General features: G+C 46.8%; 1 protein-coding gene across 1 annotated transcript; it reads left to right on the top strand.

Annotated features, from left to right (window-relative positions):
- The first annotated feature begins 116 nt into the window (after window positions 1-116).
- LOC144167788 (2-acylglycerol O-acyltransferase 2-like) lies at window positions 117-14,683 on the top strand. Its single transcript, XM_077696966.1, has 5 exons — window positions 117-410; window positions 3,218-3,450; window positions 9,441-9,615; window positions 10,459-10,658; window positions 13,688-14,683. Exons 1-5 carry the CDS (start codon window positions 154-156, stop codon window positions 13,837-13,839), a joined length of 1,017 nt encoding a protein of 338 aa, XP_077553092.1. The 5' UTR covers window positions 117-153; the 3' UTR covers window positions 13,840-14,683.
- The last annotated feature ends 1,497 nt before the right edge of the window (window positions 14,684-16,180 follow it).

Raw genomic sequence — 16,180 nt, 5'->3', positions numbered from 1 at the left:
TGGTAGAGGTAAAAACCTTCACTTTAAAAAATCGTGAGTACATCCCTCAGTTCAAGGTTCTAAAGTGGTTGTCGCAGCCAACTTCCCGTTTTCAGAGCACATAAGCATGACACAAGCGGAGGTCCTTTTGCGTGCAGAGGAGACAAAGGAGTCATGGGATTCTTGGGGGCAAAGTGGACTCCCCTGAGGCTTCCGCTGCACCGGCGCCTTGAGACGCTGGCGGCTCTGGCCTTCTCCCTCCTCCTTATCGGTTCCGGCTTCACCTGTGTACTATTGTTCTCATACATTTTGCTGTGCACACGCTACTACCCGCTGTCCCTCGGCTATGCGGCCTGGATCTACTGGGACAGGAAGGCCTGTGACCGTGGAGGTCATTGGAACGACTGGGTTCGTTCGTGGACCTTGTGGAAGTAAGTGACTCTTGTTGGCTATTATCAAGATGCATCGCGTCTACATTGACAACAGGATAAACTTCACGCTAATTAAAACAGCCATTACAAAAGCATCAAGCGCGAACAGCCTATCGCGGGTTTTAACGCGATAGCTTCATTAGGCTCATTTCTTGATTTTGCCGTGCCCGCCAGTCATCAGCTATCAGCCGTGCCCATCAAGTGTCCATGGAAATACGTCACCACTTGCAACCGCAAACTACGACTGAGGCAGCCAGATGCAAAGGTTAACTGGAGGGTGGCAAAAAGAGCAACGCTGGTAAGGCGGACGCTGACAGAAATGGTGCGTGGTTCATAACCCGTCGCGTTTGCGCAGTCAGTTTGTTCTCCCACCATACCGTTCTCCCACCATGACGCGATACCGTTACTGGGCTCATTTGGCTACCTTCCGTAAACGCTAACAGTCTGCTATCAGCCATGCTCCTGAAGCCAGCACGGAAGACAATGTCTCCATCAACCGGAAAGTACGTCTGCGCAACCAAAAGAGAGCTTCAGCATGAAGCTGTAATCGGTCGTGGTTGCTTAAAGCCGAATTTGAAAAGGAGAAGGTGGGCCGGTAGGCTTGCCGACAATATTACTGCTGCACAGAAGACAGAAAGGATACCTGGTTTAGGCAATGGCGCTTTTGTGCAGTGAAGATCCTTCTGCCAAATAAGACCGTTGTTACTAGTTTCGTTAAGTTAACTTTCAGCGCTCGGAGAACATGAATGGCGAATGCCGCAGCTCCGTTCGAGGCTCTCTCTTCACGACGATGTAACGCTATCGCGTCTTACAGCTTAAGACCTAAACATAGATGTACCCTGCAATTTTTTTGTATAACAAAAATCAATGAGTGATATATCTAAAAATGTCTGTGTTACAGCGAAGATATTGCCTAGAAGTGAACAATCAAGGGATACCTAGGAATTCTGTGTAGGATTCATAATTAAATTCTTACTGCACAACAGGCATGGGCAAGAACAAGCAGAAACGAGAACAGAACTAAGTCTTGTATTGAAAAAACGTATAATATCGGTGTTGACAAGGCGCACCACGTGGTACTACACGTAAAAAACAGAAAGCACTGAACAAGGACGCTTTGACTGGAAACCTTTGGTTTATCATGTTTTTTTCCTGAACTGCATGTGCAGCTTAGATAGGAGTAGTCCTTTCGGTTAAGCAGAAACGACGGCTGGCTCCCACACGCGTCGCGTGACCTTTTTTGGTTATCATGGTTTTTTTTTTCAGAACTGCATGGGCTGCTTAATTAGGAGTACTCCTTTTGGATAAGCACAATCGAGGGCTGGCTCCCGCACGCATCGCCTGGGCTTTTTCGGTTATCATGTTTTTTGCTCCTGAGCGGTATGCGCTGCTAAGATACGAGTACTCCTTTGGGGTAAGCGCAATCGAGGGCTGGCTCCCGCAAGCATCGCCTGGCCGTTTAATCTGGAAGGCTTCGATTAATTCCCGGTTTAACTGCCTCCTGTCTCTTGCTAAAATAACAGCATGTTGCAAACACTGGTTGACACGTACCTCCCCAGTCTTGCCGGCGGCTGTTTCGACAAGTGTGACGGCGAGTCACTACCCAGGGAGAGCTCCTGTTCCCAGAGCCTGTTATTAACACAGCGCCCACTATGTCCGACATACTTCTTCCCACACGTAAGAGGCCACTTATAAACAACTGCTATTCTGCATGGTGTGTAACGCGAGCCATGTTTTACTACGCATCTGTAGCCGTCATAGCACCATTGCCGTCTATACAGGACCGGACCTGGCCACACATCTTATATAACTTATTTGTAGCGTGAAAACCGTTCTTATCCCGTACCACGCTCCAGCTTTTTTAATCTCTGCGACAGTTTGTGCACGTACGGTATCGCAGCAGTATTTTCTTTTCTTCGTTCGTCACCAGACTCATCCCGTCACCGTACTTTTCTGACTTTGCCGCCTTTTCCACAGGGGCCAGTTTTGTGTACCGCGCATAAATTGGATGTCTTGGTTATCCGGATGCCGTTAATCTGTCTACCTGCTGGCAAAAGCTCTCTTGGACGCCGTGGGTGCAAGACTTGAACGACGAAGATAGGATCACAGAGAAAGCTATGCCATTCTTAATTAACTTAGAGTGTGACGAGGAGAAGCCAAGTAGCGCCTTCGCGACCCTGAGACGATACTGCCAACAGACGTGTCCATCTCCGAACATGGGCTTGAGGTCGAGCAACTGCAATTCATTGTTACTCATTAGCTCAACAGTGAACCTGAGCCATCATCAGAGTTCTCGGAACACCTTGAACGCATCCTGCACTCAACCCTCATAGCCACTTCTGTCTAGGGACACCAGGTAATCGTCTGCGTACCTATAGACCCTTCCAGCCACACCTTCCAGTCAGTCTCACAGAGTTCTCTCTACCCGGCTCAGAAATATATCGCTCAGAAGAAGCGCAACACAAGACCCAGTAGATTGTATTCATTGAAAGGTTTAGCTGTCATTGTTTTCGCTTGCAACACCTGAAACAGCCACGGACATGGCCGAAGCGCCACGGACATAGCGCGACTGATGCCACTGCAGTCGCACGTCGCAGAAAAAAAATAAACCGGCGTGCATCGTTTGCTCCCGATTCTGTTTACGGCCAATACGGCCTCAGACCTCTGCCAACGTTTCAGAGTACGCGCACCAGTGTCGCGTATTAAGGGCAAACCTCTGTGACCCCCATATGTGTATGATGGAACAAACCACTCATTGACACCAAAACGTAATGCCAGAAATCTCAGGAAATCTGTATTTGACGCAGGTACCTCCGGAACTACTTCCCAGTCCAGCTGGTGAAGACGTGTGACCTTCCTGCGGACCGAAACTACCTGTTCGGGTACCATCCGCATGGCGTGATGGCTGTAGGGGCAGTTTGTAACTTCGCAACGGACGCGACAAATTTTCGCCATCTCTTTCCCGGAATTCGGACGCACCTGGCCACTCTACGGTTCCAGTTCTGCTTTCCCTTTCACAGGGAGTTGTATCTCGCGGCTGGTACGTCCCTTTCCTGGCCTCCATCATAGTCTGCGTACCCGAAAATCTACTTGTGATATTGGCTTCACGATTTGGTTGGCACTGATGATTTTGAAGTCCCCTGAAAAATTAGAATGACCAAGTGATGAAAAATATTTTGTGCCCTTCCACTTTGCGAAGACGGATTACCTTCGAAGCTAGACGCAGTTTATGGAAACAGTACACGTTTGTTTGTCATTTATGATTGCCCATACTTCTTAACCAATCAGCGCTTATTGCCACTTGGAAGGACTCGAGCTTCATTCTAGCGAACAAACATGAAGCTGTCTCTGTTCCTCCCACGTTATAGGCACCTTACTGTCTGTGTAGCACAACAACCCAATTCGCTCGACCACTGAGGACACAGGACAAGTCGCATTGGACTGTTTGATGCCATGTTTAAACCTGCCGCCAGCCTACCGCACGTGTCATCATTGAGGGCGTGAAACCTATAGCTGCGCGTGCACGCCCTCCCTCCACTACCAATCCACGCAGGCATAAACCGGCAACCGGTTATGTGCGCGTGCATAGAAGTGAAAGACGCCGTCGGAAATGTCGCTCTCAAACCTATTCAGGATGAATAAGAAATATCGGCTCACGGCGGCGTTCCAAGCGGGGAAGTTGCTATTCAGCCGGAAGGAATTCGCAGCTACTCGAAGAGCTAGAACATGCGGCGGCAACGGACGCCGCAGTGGCTTAACGTTGTTTTTGTGCCCATTCGAACTTCTGTTTGGCCCGACGTTCCTTCTATTCCCGCTCTTCTTCCGGGCGAACGACACGCGTCCCTCCCATAGCGAGTTCAAAGCTGGAAGGACTCGAGATTTATTTTAGCGGACAAACACGTGGCTGCCCCCCCTCCCCGCCATGTTGTAGGCGTCTTAGTGTCTGTACAACACACCAACTCATACTTAAACCACTCAACGAGGGAGGACAGATGATAGGTCGTGTCGAGCCGTTATACATGCGCGTTTAAATCTCCCATCAGCACTGCTTAATTAGGTGTGCGTGCCTGAACCCCCTTTTACACTCCCCACCCGTGCACGCATAAAGCGGCAACCAGTGCTGCACGTGTCATCAGGCATGAAATAATGCACGGGCGAAAATGAAGCTTCCAAAGGATTTCAAACCGAAGAAAAATTATGGATTCCAGTACGTCAGCGTTCGAAGCGGGCAAGTTGCTTTTTTGTCCAGGAGGAATTCGAAGCTACTCGACGAGGTGTAATTTGAGGCGGTAATGGCGGAAGGCTAGATTTACGGTGGTAGCGACTTTCGGTCGTTTTTATGCCCATTCGCACTTCTCTTGATTTTTACTAATCTTCTTATAGCGGCACTACCACTGTTATCAGCCGATTACGCAGCTCGTCAAAGAGGCATCGGCGATGGCTAAAGGAATAATAATTGTGAAAGGGGGCCGACGGCAGTGAGGAGGAGCGCCGGCGCGGCGCCGAGGAAAGCTGTTTCACCGGAATGAAAACCAGGGGTGGGGTGGCTTGTACCTATACTGCTGCGAAAGAAGAGGTGGTTGCCCATGCCACCTAGGTGCACATTACGGTGGTATATAAAGGTCTTATACCCGGGAGTAGTAGCAGTAGCACTTTTATTGGTAAGGAGGACCAAGGGCCGGTTTGAGGAAGCCGAAGGGGAGTAGGGGAGGGAAATGCAGCGTCTTTTACAGGGACGTGGCAGCTTTGCAGGGACCAGAGTCGACCCCAGCTACACTGCCCGTGCTAGGCCACTTGGGATGGAAAACAGCCCTATCTTGCGCAGTAGAGGTTTCTTCATAGTATAATAGTCTTCTGGAGTGCTTCTGAGCGCGTGGAAAGTAGTGATGATGCCCGAGCGATGTTGTGAGAAGAAGGAGCAGTTCCAAAGGAGATGTGTGAGGTTGGAATATGTGAGTGTATTGCCGAACGTACATTTGAAAGGCAGGTTGGGTGAGAGCCATCTTCGGATAATGTGCTAGGTGTAGGCGGCATTTGCAAGGAGTTTGTTGAGAAATACCTCACCGGGTCGTGGCCGGGAGAAAATCCTCATCATTCGCGAAAACTAGATCCAGTCACTCAAAGTTGTCCTGCATTCCCGACGCACACGAATGAAAGCCCGACCAATTCGAAGATCGTTCCTACCGCGAAATATAGATAGCGGTGTCAGGGGTTCTATGAACACTGTGTGCCTCGAGAAAAAGGACCTAGTAGCTAGATTCTGACGCCACTTTGAGGTAAAGTAACGGTGTGGTATTGGCATGCCGTGAAACACCACGGAAGGGGTCTCAAAATCGTTTCAACACCTTGACTATGCGTTTTTACGTACCGCACTTGACAATTGCTAGGCCTTCACCGGCACCATCTCTACATAAACAACGTGTTCACTTTGACTCTGTTGGTGATTTCTATGTTAAAGAGTCCAGAAACGAAGACGCCTTCATCTTACAAGTTACAGAGCAGTGCATCTTCGCTGTTATCGACAGCCACCACAAACACCACACCGGCCATGATGTACACTGACGTGGCTTTTGTACGCGATATCCGCATTACAGAGCATGAACAACAATTTTATTTTAGAGATTACAGACGAACTACACCTTATTCTTCAAAAATGTCCCTAACAGCCACGACGGCAATTTTACACCTATAGCCGCGTATACGAGGACTTATTGTTTTCCCGAACGTGCCCTCTTACAGGCGTTCCCACTTGGCAGAATGCCTGGGCTTGTCTGCACAGCCGTCTTCTGCCAAGCGAGTTAACTAAGCAGCATGCGAGCTGCTGCTGAGTTTATTTACTATTTACCAGCATGAAGCGGCTGGTAAACGTTATAAAGAGGACTTCCAACAGTTAGGGAATGAGCGAAATAATTTGGCGACAGAACTGCAGCAAACCGCAATTGTCTCCAAAACATGTTCACCGCGCAGCCCATTTAGTAAAATTGAACTTTGACACATTGTTAAAAGCAGCTACGCTTAGCTCATACGCGTGGCAACCCTGCCTTCCTGGTAGCCTTAACAAAGACAACGGCAGATCCACCAGAAAATGAAAGAGTAGGCATCTCACTTCTAGAGAACTTCAGGCTTTGTCAGATGCGCACGCCTTGCTCCTAGATCGGAGGTGTGCCACATCAGCTTTTTGCACGGCCCTCGTGCACAGTGCCTACTGCGTTTTGCGTTGACCTCAGTGGTCCCGCCTCCTCACTTTAGCGTCAGCATTGGATGCTAGCCGCTGTTTCGGTTTTTCAATAACATCGGAATTTCTTCGCCGTGATTACCATTCCGTTGCAGTTCCTTTTTACCACCTACCCCAGCCAGGCAGTTGCAGCACATTTTATTTTATGAGTACAATCGGTTAATTGACGCATGGTGTGGTAGGGAGGTGGGTGCGGATTCCGAGTCACTAGATTCAGTGCGTCAGTAGATCCAACGAGTGAGTATATTCATTCGTGGGTGTAGTGACCCGTTGTATGTAGTGACACGTTGGATCTCATGACTAGGGTGGATGTACTGACTCTGGATGTTCTGACTCGTTGGATGTAGTATCTCGAGAGGAGAGTGGGAGCGGAGTATAGTTGAGGCTCAACCTCGTTCCTTCTATCCCACTTTACCCTTCAGTAAATGTTAAATATAGAAAATATTTGGTTCTCAAAAACATTTATTTCCTGTTGCTATTCCACGAAGAACATACAGCAAGGCAATTTAACCGTACAACGTAGGAGTGTCTTTGGCGCTTCTCTGTTGCAGAAATCTTCCCAACACGCAAATAGCTACCCCATATTTTTAGATGAAACAGCGTGAAAAAAGGAACACGAGCAAGGAAACGCAAATCCAGAGCTGTGTCCCTGGTCTCTTTCTCGTGTTCATTCGTTGCGGTGCTTTATTTATTTATTTATTTATTTATTTATTTATTTATTTATTTATTTATTTATTTATTTATTTATTTATTTATTTATTTATTTATATTTATTTATTTATTTATTTATTTATTTATTTATTTATTTATTTATTTATGTATTTATTTATTTGGTTAGTTAGTTTCTTAGTTATTTAGTTAGTTAGTTAGCTGATTAGTTATTTGGTTAGTTATTTAGTTATTTCATACTGTAAACCTCACTTGAGAGTCATTACAGGGCGGAGTATAAAACAAGCAAACAGTATACTCCAACAACAAAGACATTGGGTTTCGTGTTGCCTTTAATGCAATACTAGCAAACGATCAAGCTCTTTAACAATAAAACTAGCGCCACTAAACTCAGGAAATCTCTACCACACTTAACCAAAAACTGAATGATTCAACCCGTCTGGAAAAGCCCAATAAGGGCTTATTGGGTCACTGTAATTCAACAAATCCCTTTGATTTGGGACAGGGTGTTTAGATGCGTCTTCTTTTATTTTCCTCTGTCCCTTCACAGTTTGCAACAGTAGTTTCAATCCATTTTTGTCGCTGCAGAGAGCAGTTGCAGATCACATGATATTAACATATTTGAGAAAGGTTGTTTCCCGTAGTATAGTGTGCATATGAAGTGCACTGTCATCTGTATTTTTTTTTCTAATTCTTCGCTCATTAATTGCTGATGAAGCTCCGCACGGAAGAGGCATGCTCCAATGTAGGGCGTGCAGATTCTTGTTTGCAAGTAATTCAACATTATAGAACTGTTTTCTACACGTTTTCAAGCACACCTCCCCAAACTGAGTGTGCCACTACAAATAGTATTTAATGCTGTGCGCTTAAAAGCTCTGTGTTTTACTCACAAAGTTATTTTCAGTTTTGTAGTCTCATTATAGCACAGATATTTTCCTCGTTATATGGGGGAACTTTGTCTTTGAATAGCTAATTTCCATTCCACACACTAATCATGCTTGGCTTGTAGACATCGATCAATTTTGATTTGTTCATTTCCATTAGGTACATGGGGTGTAACACTAAACGTTCGTCGGAGATATCATTGACCTTAACAGACCTTTAAACAACTCTGCAAGTATAATTTATAAAAATCAAAACAACAAAGGTGCCGTGCACAACAGATCCCGGTGAGACACCGAAAAATTCGTTTAATCAGTTGGATGTAAAATCCACAGTGCGTGTTTTCTGCTGATGGTCTCCTAAATACGCGACTACCCAATTTATTATATCCGAACTAATTCATAGTTTCTGGAGCCTAAAAATTTTTGGGCAGAAATTTAGCAGAAGTTTTGGCAAAAAATCTACACAAATGACGTCAATTTTTTGTCGAGCTTCCAGAAATAAACAAAAATCATAAACGTTTTCTCAGCCTTGTAACAGTTTGCAATGCCTTTCTGAATCGATGTTCTAAGTCTTCTGAATCTATGAATGTAAAAATAATACCATGCGTTGCTATTAGATGTTCGGTGATCTTGCAACAAAGAGAGGTGCGCGAAACCGGGCGATAGTAAATCACATAGATACGATTACCAGCTTTGAATCAGAGCTTTAATTCAGAGCTTTCGCAATCGTAGTAAGCAAATTTTGCCGCAGTAAGGATGGTTCCAGGGACTTCGCAACAATTACTGATAAGTAAAATGACACTCATTTAGCATACCCTCGTCGAAATTTGCTAGGAACTCCTTCTGGTCACATTTTTCGTGTCTAGCCCTAGCAACTGATTGAACACCCCTTCCTTTGTAATGTAGAAGTATCCCTTGCACAAGCACGCGACAAGCCTTTCTACTTGGCAATTCCTAGGAAATACGTCGCTAGCTGTGGGAACGCAGCGCCACCACAGGAAGTGCTAGGGGAGCAACCAAATCGGCAAAAGCCAACGTTTCCATTGGATCGGGGCTTGGCTTTACGCTGTCGCCATGCTTGACTTACCGCAAGCATTGCCTGTGATTCCAGGCTTATTTTCTACTCGAATTTGTAACCCTCGTCGCATTTGGGTATTCCTTCCCAGGTTTATGTGCAATATCCTGGAAGATATACTTGATTTTCGCCATCGGGGAACACTACCCACCGTTATTTGGTCGCAGGCGTGTGCTGCGCCTCCAAGGAATGGCTGGACTGGACCCTCGGCAGCAAACCGCCCGGCAAGGCGGCCGTGATCGTGCTGGGTGGAAATGCCGAAATGCTCAACGCCCAGCCCGGGAGCTACAAGCTGTATCTCAACAACCGCAAGGGCTTCGTTCGCTTCGCTTTGAAATACGGGTGCGTGGGTGACCGCCATATTTGCAGTTTTGTAGACACTGCGCACAGCACAGACCATGTTGCGCATACTTCCGAGAAACGACGGGCGCGTACTGAAAGGCAAAAAAATTACAGATACAGAAAGAATTTTTAACAGCGAAGCTGTTTAGCAAATCGTAATTTTCTGTGTCCGCCGTTAAAAATACCAACAAAAATTGCTAGGTGCGCCCACGTGAAGGCGGACCTCGGTGCGACCGCCCGACATTTAACAAAAATATGAAAATGCCTAACGCTCGTGTTCGCGTGCATTTTGGTGACCGCTCAGCGTTGCCGGAGCACGTTTGGCAAACAAAAAAACTAACTCCAGTGTTCGCTGTAATCGTGTGAACACTTGCTTGGAACGAAAAAGACACACCATAGCATACACCCCTCCAAGGTAATATCCAAGCATTATCAGTTTCAAAAAATTAAGGAAGCTTATCCTTATAACCACAATAATAGAGTAAAGGTCGCTGCGTCAGCGAAGAAGAAGCAAATCGGTGCAATCGGGGACTTAAACCTTCGGGTTGGTCGTACAGGTTGCGTACAGCGTGGTTACCTTCAAGTCTTACGTGTTAGTGTCAACTTCCTTCATTTCTTTCCCGCTTTATGTATATATAATTTATTACGGTCTACTTGTACTCAACAGAAAAATAAAACACTATGTTACATGGGAAAAATGGCTCAATGCGGGCGCTGATAAGACTTGAGTACATTCCAGTCAGAGGGGACATTCCCTACACGCGGGTGGTTTAAGAAGGCCGGTATAGGCTCGGTTAAGAGTACAAGAAGCTAAACGTAGTAGCATGGTCGCTGCGTATGCAGGGCTCCCCTTGTGCCCGTCTTCTCGTTCGGCGAGAACGAACTCTTCGTGCAAGCGAAGGTCCCCGTCGGCTCATGGCTTGGACGCATACTGGCCTTGTTCAAGCTTGTCCTTGGATATACTCCACCGGTGTTCTATGGTCGAGGCGTCTTCCAGTACTCCTGGGGATGGTTGCCCCACCGTAAACGTATCGTCACGGTTGGTGAGTCCTGTATCAAGATTTTATTGCATCCTCTCACGACGCAGCCATGCACAACGCTTGAAAGAAGCAAGATGAGACTTGCTCGTCATAGCAACATCATCAGTGGGACAGGATACCGTATTATGATTGCGTACTCAAGCCACCATCGAACGCCAGTGCTTCCCATATACAGGGTCATTATAATTTTCTTACAAAACACGGATGCAACACTTTCCGCATTCAGAAGTGTATCGCTCAGAAATATGAAAAGGCCTGCCACAGTATGTGATGCCTCCCTAGTGTATAAACATAAAAGGGGCATGTTAATGTTCTTAAGCATGGTAATTGTCATCGTCATCATCATCATCATCATCGTTATTACCATAGAAATAATCAATCAGTGAATCTTTATTTCCAGTCCCCACGAATAACCATAAGGTCTTGATACTGGTACATTCATGTTTAAAAACTAACAGAACGCAAGATTATTTAACACAAATTCCATATATAAGACGAAAACAATACAACAAGAATCGTTTCAAAAATCTCAGAAAGCAAAAAAAAGCTAGTCTTGTTATTCCTGGCACTACGGTGGAGAAAGGCACAAAAAAGGAACTAAACAAGCAAACAGAAGCACCAAATTAATTTAAGAGAGACAAAGTACCACAATATTACAAGTGCTTTGGAACAAAAATAAAGGAAATTTCAAAATGCAAAAAAGTTCTTCGTAGCATACAGTGACAATCAAACCGATTGAAGTTCAAGGAACTAGGAAGAGTGAAAACAAAAAAGTGAACAAAAACATCCATACACATAAGAAAGCGCATGAAATACCGGACGGAAACTGCACAAAGGCGCTAAAGCTACAACAGTTTTCCGATTTCTGGAAAACAAAGGAAAGAGCTTTGAAATGTACCAAGAAGGTCAGAACAGGCATGATATGATGATAGCATCCCGCAAATGCGCGAACCACGGCTCCCTATAGCTTCCGTCCTGGAAGCAGATATGTCCAGAAAAGTTTATTCGGCACGTTGACATGAATAAATGTAGCCAGGTTTTCGCACGAAATACCGTCATGAGTAAGTACAAAGAAAGATGAGATCAGCTTGCATTCGTCGGCGGAAAGAATAGGAATACTTTCAGGAAGGCATGATGCCGTTTGCGTCTGCTTGCACATAACCGAAACGTTGCATAAAGATTGAACTGAGCCTATTTTCAACAGTTTCGATACGGTCACTGTTGGACTTGCATGTTCCATTCTAAGCAATGACTCGTAGGCTCTTCCGAACTACACTCTTCACCCCTTACGACTAACTCGCCAGTTTTTCTGTGTTAGTTACCCTTTTATGGCAATCGTGCGTGCGTGTTCTTATCTCATATCATTACTAACATTGGAGAGTTTTAGCTGACCATTTGTGACTGTTCGCTCCGGTACTGCGGCTCGCTCAGCGCAACCGGAGCCAATGCCGTGCGCTGCCAAGCGCGCCACGCGTGCGCAATGGCACTCCCGCTCGCTACCGGAGCGGAGAGGACAGTCAAAAACGGTCAGCTAAAACTTGCTATTCACGACTCGGTTCAAAAGCTGAGAATATTTTTCCTTGGAACTGGCATAACAAGGCCGTTGCCCCGCCCATGGTTTCTTTCCAATTTATGCTCTCACTTCCACAGAAACAGACGAATACAGCGCGTGCCGTTAAATCGCGAATTTGTTTGTTGGCGTGTAAAAGAAACGAACAGCCGTGACTTGCTAGAAGGGAGTGGCAGGTGCACAAGAAGCAGCAAACAGAGAGAGCAAAGATGCTCTGGTGTTTCCGTCGCCACGGAAGGTGATGACTTCACCTGGCGCTGTTGCTTGTTTCGGGCGCCCCTTTAGCGATCACCTTGAGATTGATCACGAATGTACGAGGCGAAGAGCTCAAAGGTTTGAGGCAATACGCCCGTTCATATTTTTGTGAAAATTTCAGACCTCTTTGTACACAGTTGTATCAGTCATCGTAAGACGAAAAAACGCGTCAAAAAAATTTTGCTTTGCGAACCACCGCTCCGGTGTTCTGGATCGCATCCATTATTTTTCCTGATTAAGGCTTTCCGGATATATCTTTACCGCTCCCTCAAAAGCAGAGGTGTGGTGTAAATATGGCGCAAAAAAAATCCGCAAAAATTTAGGGCAACAAAGCGAAGAAAGAGAGAAATTTGCAATTTAAAATATTCGGCTTCTCATGAGCATGCAGTTAACACGCGAGTACCTCTTGTAGGGACCACTTGGGTCCCAATGGCCGCCATTCCGTGCCGCTGAGGTATGGTGCCGGAACCGCGTGGGTAGGGCAAGAGAACTGATGCTCTTCGACCACGGGCGAGGCGAATCTCCCCGCTGCGGGACGAACCGAGTCGCCTGCCAGGACGCCTTCACGACCTCGTGGAGACTTCGTCTCCCGCCCAAGCTCAGGAGAGCCAATCCAGTGCGTCTTCCACATTTCGACCGAGCAATAAACAGTGCTTTGTTGATATCACCGGCCTCTGAGCGCACCCTTGGAACAGCCCGGGGAGTCGATCGAAGCTTCTCGGCGACCTCGCGACGCCGTGGTGGGGATTTCGGATTCAGTTCTCGTGTTCTAGCTGGCTAGCCGGCTTTTGTGTGTATGCGCAACACCCACACTCTAAAGTGGAGGCTGCTTACAGTGAGGCATGCCGTGAGTGTGAATACTGTAGCACCTAAAATTTCAAAGGAACAATTTGGGGGAAGAAAGGGTGCTACTAATTGGCCCCATGCGACAATACAGATGGTTTTGACCCCGGTGCACACAACAGACCCTGCGTACTTGCTGTCGTGGTAAATTGCGCAATCCTGACACCGGATGTGGCCATGCTAACGGCGATAAAGGTGATCTGAATTGTTAATCACGCATGAGTAAAAAGCTTAAGCGTGGAAACTGCAAACGCAATAGCCCCGTATCATAAGTCCTCTGTAACTTACAGGGTGAATACCTGGATATCAGGACGGAAACGGAAGGGCTTCTAAATGTGTCGCACTCCTTCCTTTCCTCACACAGTGGGGAAACCCCTGGAGGTTCCCAAGGTGGAGTGCCCCAGTGACGACGAGGTGGACCGGGTGCATCGCCAGTACATCGTTGCGCTTATACAGCTCTTCAATGACCACAAGGACAAGTACGCCGCCGCTGGATCGAAGCTCGTCATTGAATGAACGCTGCCGGAACTTTAGGCCTTTAGATCAAAGCGCTTTGACAAGAAACTTACGCACACGCTCATAGCATAACTCGTTCGGGGCATTGAGGGCGACGCATACTACTCCGTTGTCATAAAATCGGCCGATGGCTGCGCTTCTCTGCAAAGCTGAAGTTTTGAGAATTTGAGTTTGGGCTAGTTGGTCGCGGTAATCCATGACTTCGTGTAGCGCAAAAAAAAAAAAAAAAACCACAAGGACACAGGGAGGCGCCGGGCACAAGCGCTAACTAGCTCGGTTGAAAGTTAGCGCTTCTACCTTTTTTTTTGCATTACATGAAGCCATAAAGATTGCAGGCAGTCTCATCCGCCTTCGTTGCGTGAACGAAATACGTGAATATATTGGTGAGTCTCCCATTCACAGCGTTCAGCAGTGGGAAGGGGACTGGCTTAGGAGCGTGTTCGTAATGCTTAAGGCAGGTGAGGTGAGTAATCTCGCAGTGGCGCACCGATTGCATGATGTTACCTTTTTCTTCCGGATAGCATTTGGTACTTGTGTGCACATAGTTCCTGACTCCGGCTTCTGCGTCACTGCAGCGTCTCCTCGGGCTTTACGTTTCACAGCAGGAACGTCAAACGCGCGGCACCGTTCTACCTTACCCCCCCCCCCCCCCACCCCTCCCATCCACCATCACCACCCCACAACCATAGGCGTCTTTATATCTCGTTTCATTCGCAGAAAATTCGATGCTTCGTGATCTCGGACGTTGCCCCGACCTCACCGTCACATCCACAGCCCGTATGCCGCTGCATTAACAGCAACGTCACTTCCCGGAGTAAATTTTAAAATAGTCCTCACTAACTTCTATAAACGTACCTTTGAGGTGGTTTTTTTGTCAGGCGCCCACGATACTTTCGAATCCACACCGACATTTGTTACGCTGTCGTGCTCCAGTGGATCCGTTTGCAACGCTAGAACCCTACCAGCTGTGCAGTACATCCTGTTCCTCTGGTTAGTGTCAGTTCCATAAAGGACAGTGGGCAAATTTTGACTTGTGGTCCCCTGAGGGAATAGCCCATGAGGCAGGGAAGATGTTGTGCAGTACTGCTGTTCGGATGCTGAAGTAATGCAGCACCGCAGAACATCCCGAGTAGAACTTTGTGAGACCGCGATTGCCACGTCGTCGAAAGATTTTTATTCTATGGGACGTGTCGTGTTAGTCAAACTGAGAAATTCTGCTTTCTGGCTTCCCGAGACCGTCAGAATTGTTTGGGAAGAAAATGCTACTTTTAAAATTTTCAACGAGTGGGCGGGCTCATGGTGTATTATATTGTCAGACGTTCCCGGCCCTTGTCCCCTCTCTCACCCGCCGCGGTGGCTCAGTGGCTAAGGCATTGCGCTGCTGAGCACGAGGTCGCGGGTTCGATTCCCGGCTGCGGCGGCCGCTTTTCTGATGGTGGCGAAAAGCAGAAACGCCCGTGTGTACGAGATTTCGGCGCACGTTAAAGATCCCCAGGTGGTCAAAATTAACCCGGAGCCCTCCATTCCGGCGCACCTCATCGCCTACGTTGCGTCGGCGCGCTAAACCCTACAATCTAACCTTGTCCCCTCTCACAACCTGGGAGCACAGCTTTATAAAACGAAGTTTTCCTGCACGTGTGTAACGCTCTAAACTAATCGAACAACGCAGTAAACGCTGGTATCCTCGAATCTTTGTGCATCTAGTGTTCCCCTACGATGACGTATATGCTTTTCATTTCATTTGTCTATTGCACAACGCTAGATACATGTTCCAACGTTTTGTATTCTAAATAAAACGTCTGAAGCAATTTTCCTCTTGGACTTTTCACTGCTAAGAATGGTCCTCACTCTAATCCAGGCAGCAATGCTTTGAATAAGGCTAATAAATTTTGCTGCTCTCAAAGCTTTCATTTCCACCTCCGTACTCCGAACTCCTCTGTTGTGAACTCCAGAGGGTAAGGAACCCTCGTCAGGCACTCAATGCCTTTAGCTCCTGCCCCTTCAGCAGGAATTGTAACAACGTCTGCTGAAAAATAAAGACTTCTTCTTCTTCTTCTTCTTCTACTTCCACCAGTGTCGTTTAGCCGTGCATTGTTCTGAGTGACCAGACCTATATTTTCATAGTTATACAGTAAGATCACTTTATAAATTCAGAACACAATTTACGATAAGAAAATATATGGAAAACCAGCTTTCTCATGTATTAAAATGGCAAACAAGCATAGACGTCGTCCTTACCTTACGTGCTTTTACTGATTACTGCGGGACTACAGTGTGACTTGGCTGGGCAACTTCTGTATTTCTAAGAAGGCGACTTTAGGCTCCCCCCTTTCAGAAATCT

Source organism: Haemaphysalis longicornis, unplaced genomic scaffold (genome assembly GCF_048455015.1).
Source record: "Haemaphysalis longicornis isolate Haplotype H1 unplaced genomic scaffold, Haemaphysalis longicornis Haplotype H1 scaffold_2, whole genome shotgun sequence".
Classification (NCBI taxonomy): Eukaryota; Metazoa; Arthropoda; class Arachnida; order Ixodida; family Ixodidae; genus Haemaphysalis; species Haemaphysalis longicornis.
Note: the sequence above shows the minus strand (reverse complement) of the source record. Positions and strands in the feature narration are given on the sequence as shown.

Coding starts and splice junctions, on each gene's coding strand:
- LOC144167788 (XM_077696966.1), top strand. CDS start 154: ATGGGATTCTTGGGGGCAAAGTGGACTCCCCTGAGGCTTCCGCTGCAC. Junction 411..3,217: donor CGTTCGTGGACCTTGTGGAA/GTAAGTGACTCT, acceptor TATTTGACGCAG/GTACCTCCGGAACTACTTCC. Junction 9,616..10,458: donor CGCTTCGCTTTGAAATACGG/GTGCGTGGGTGA, acceptor CTGCGTATGCAG/GGCTCCCCTTGTGCCCGTCT.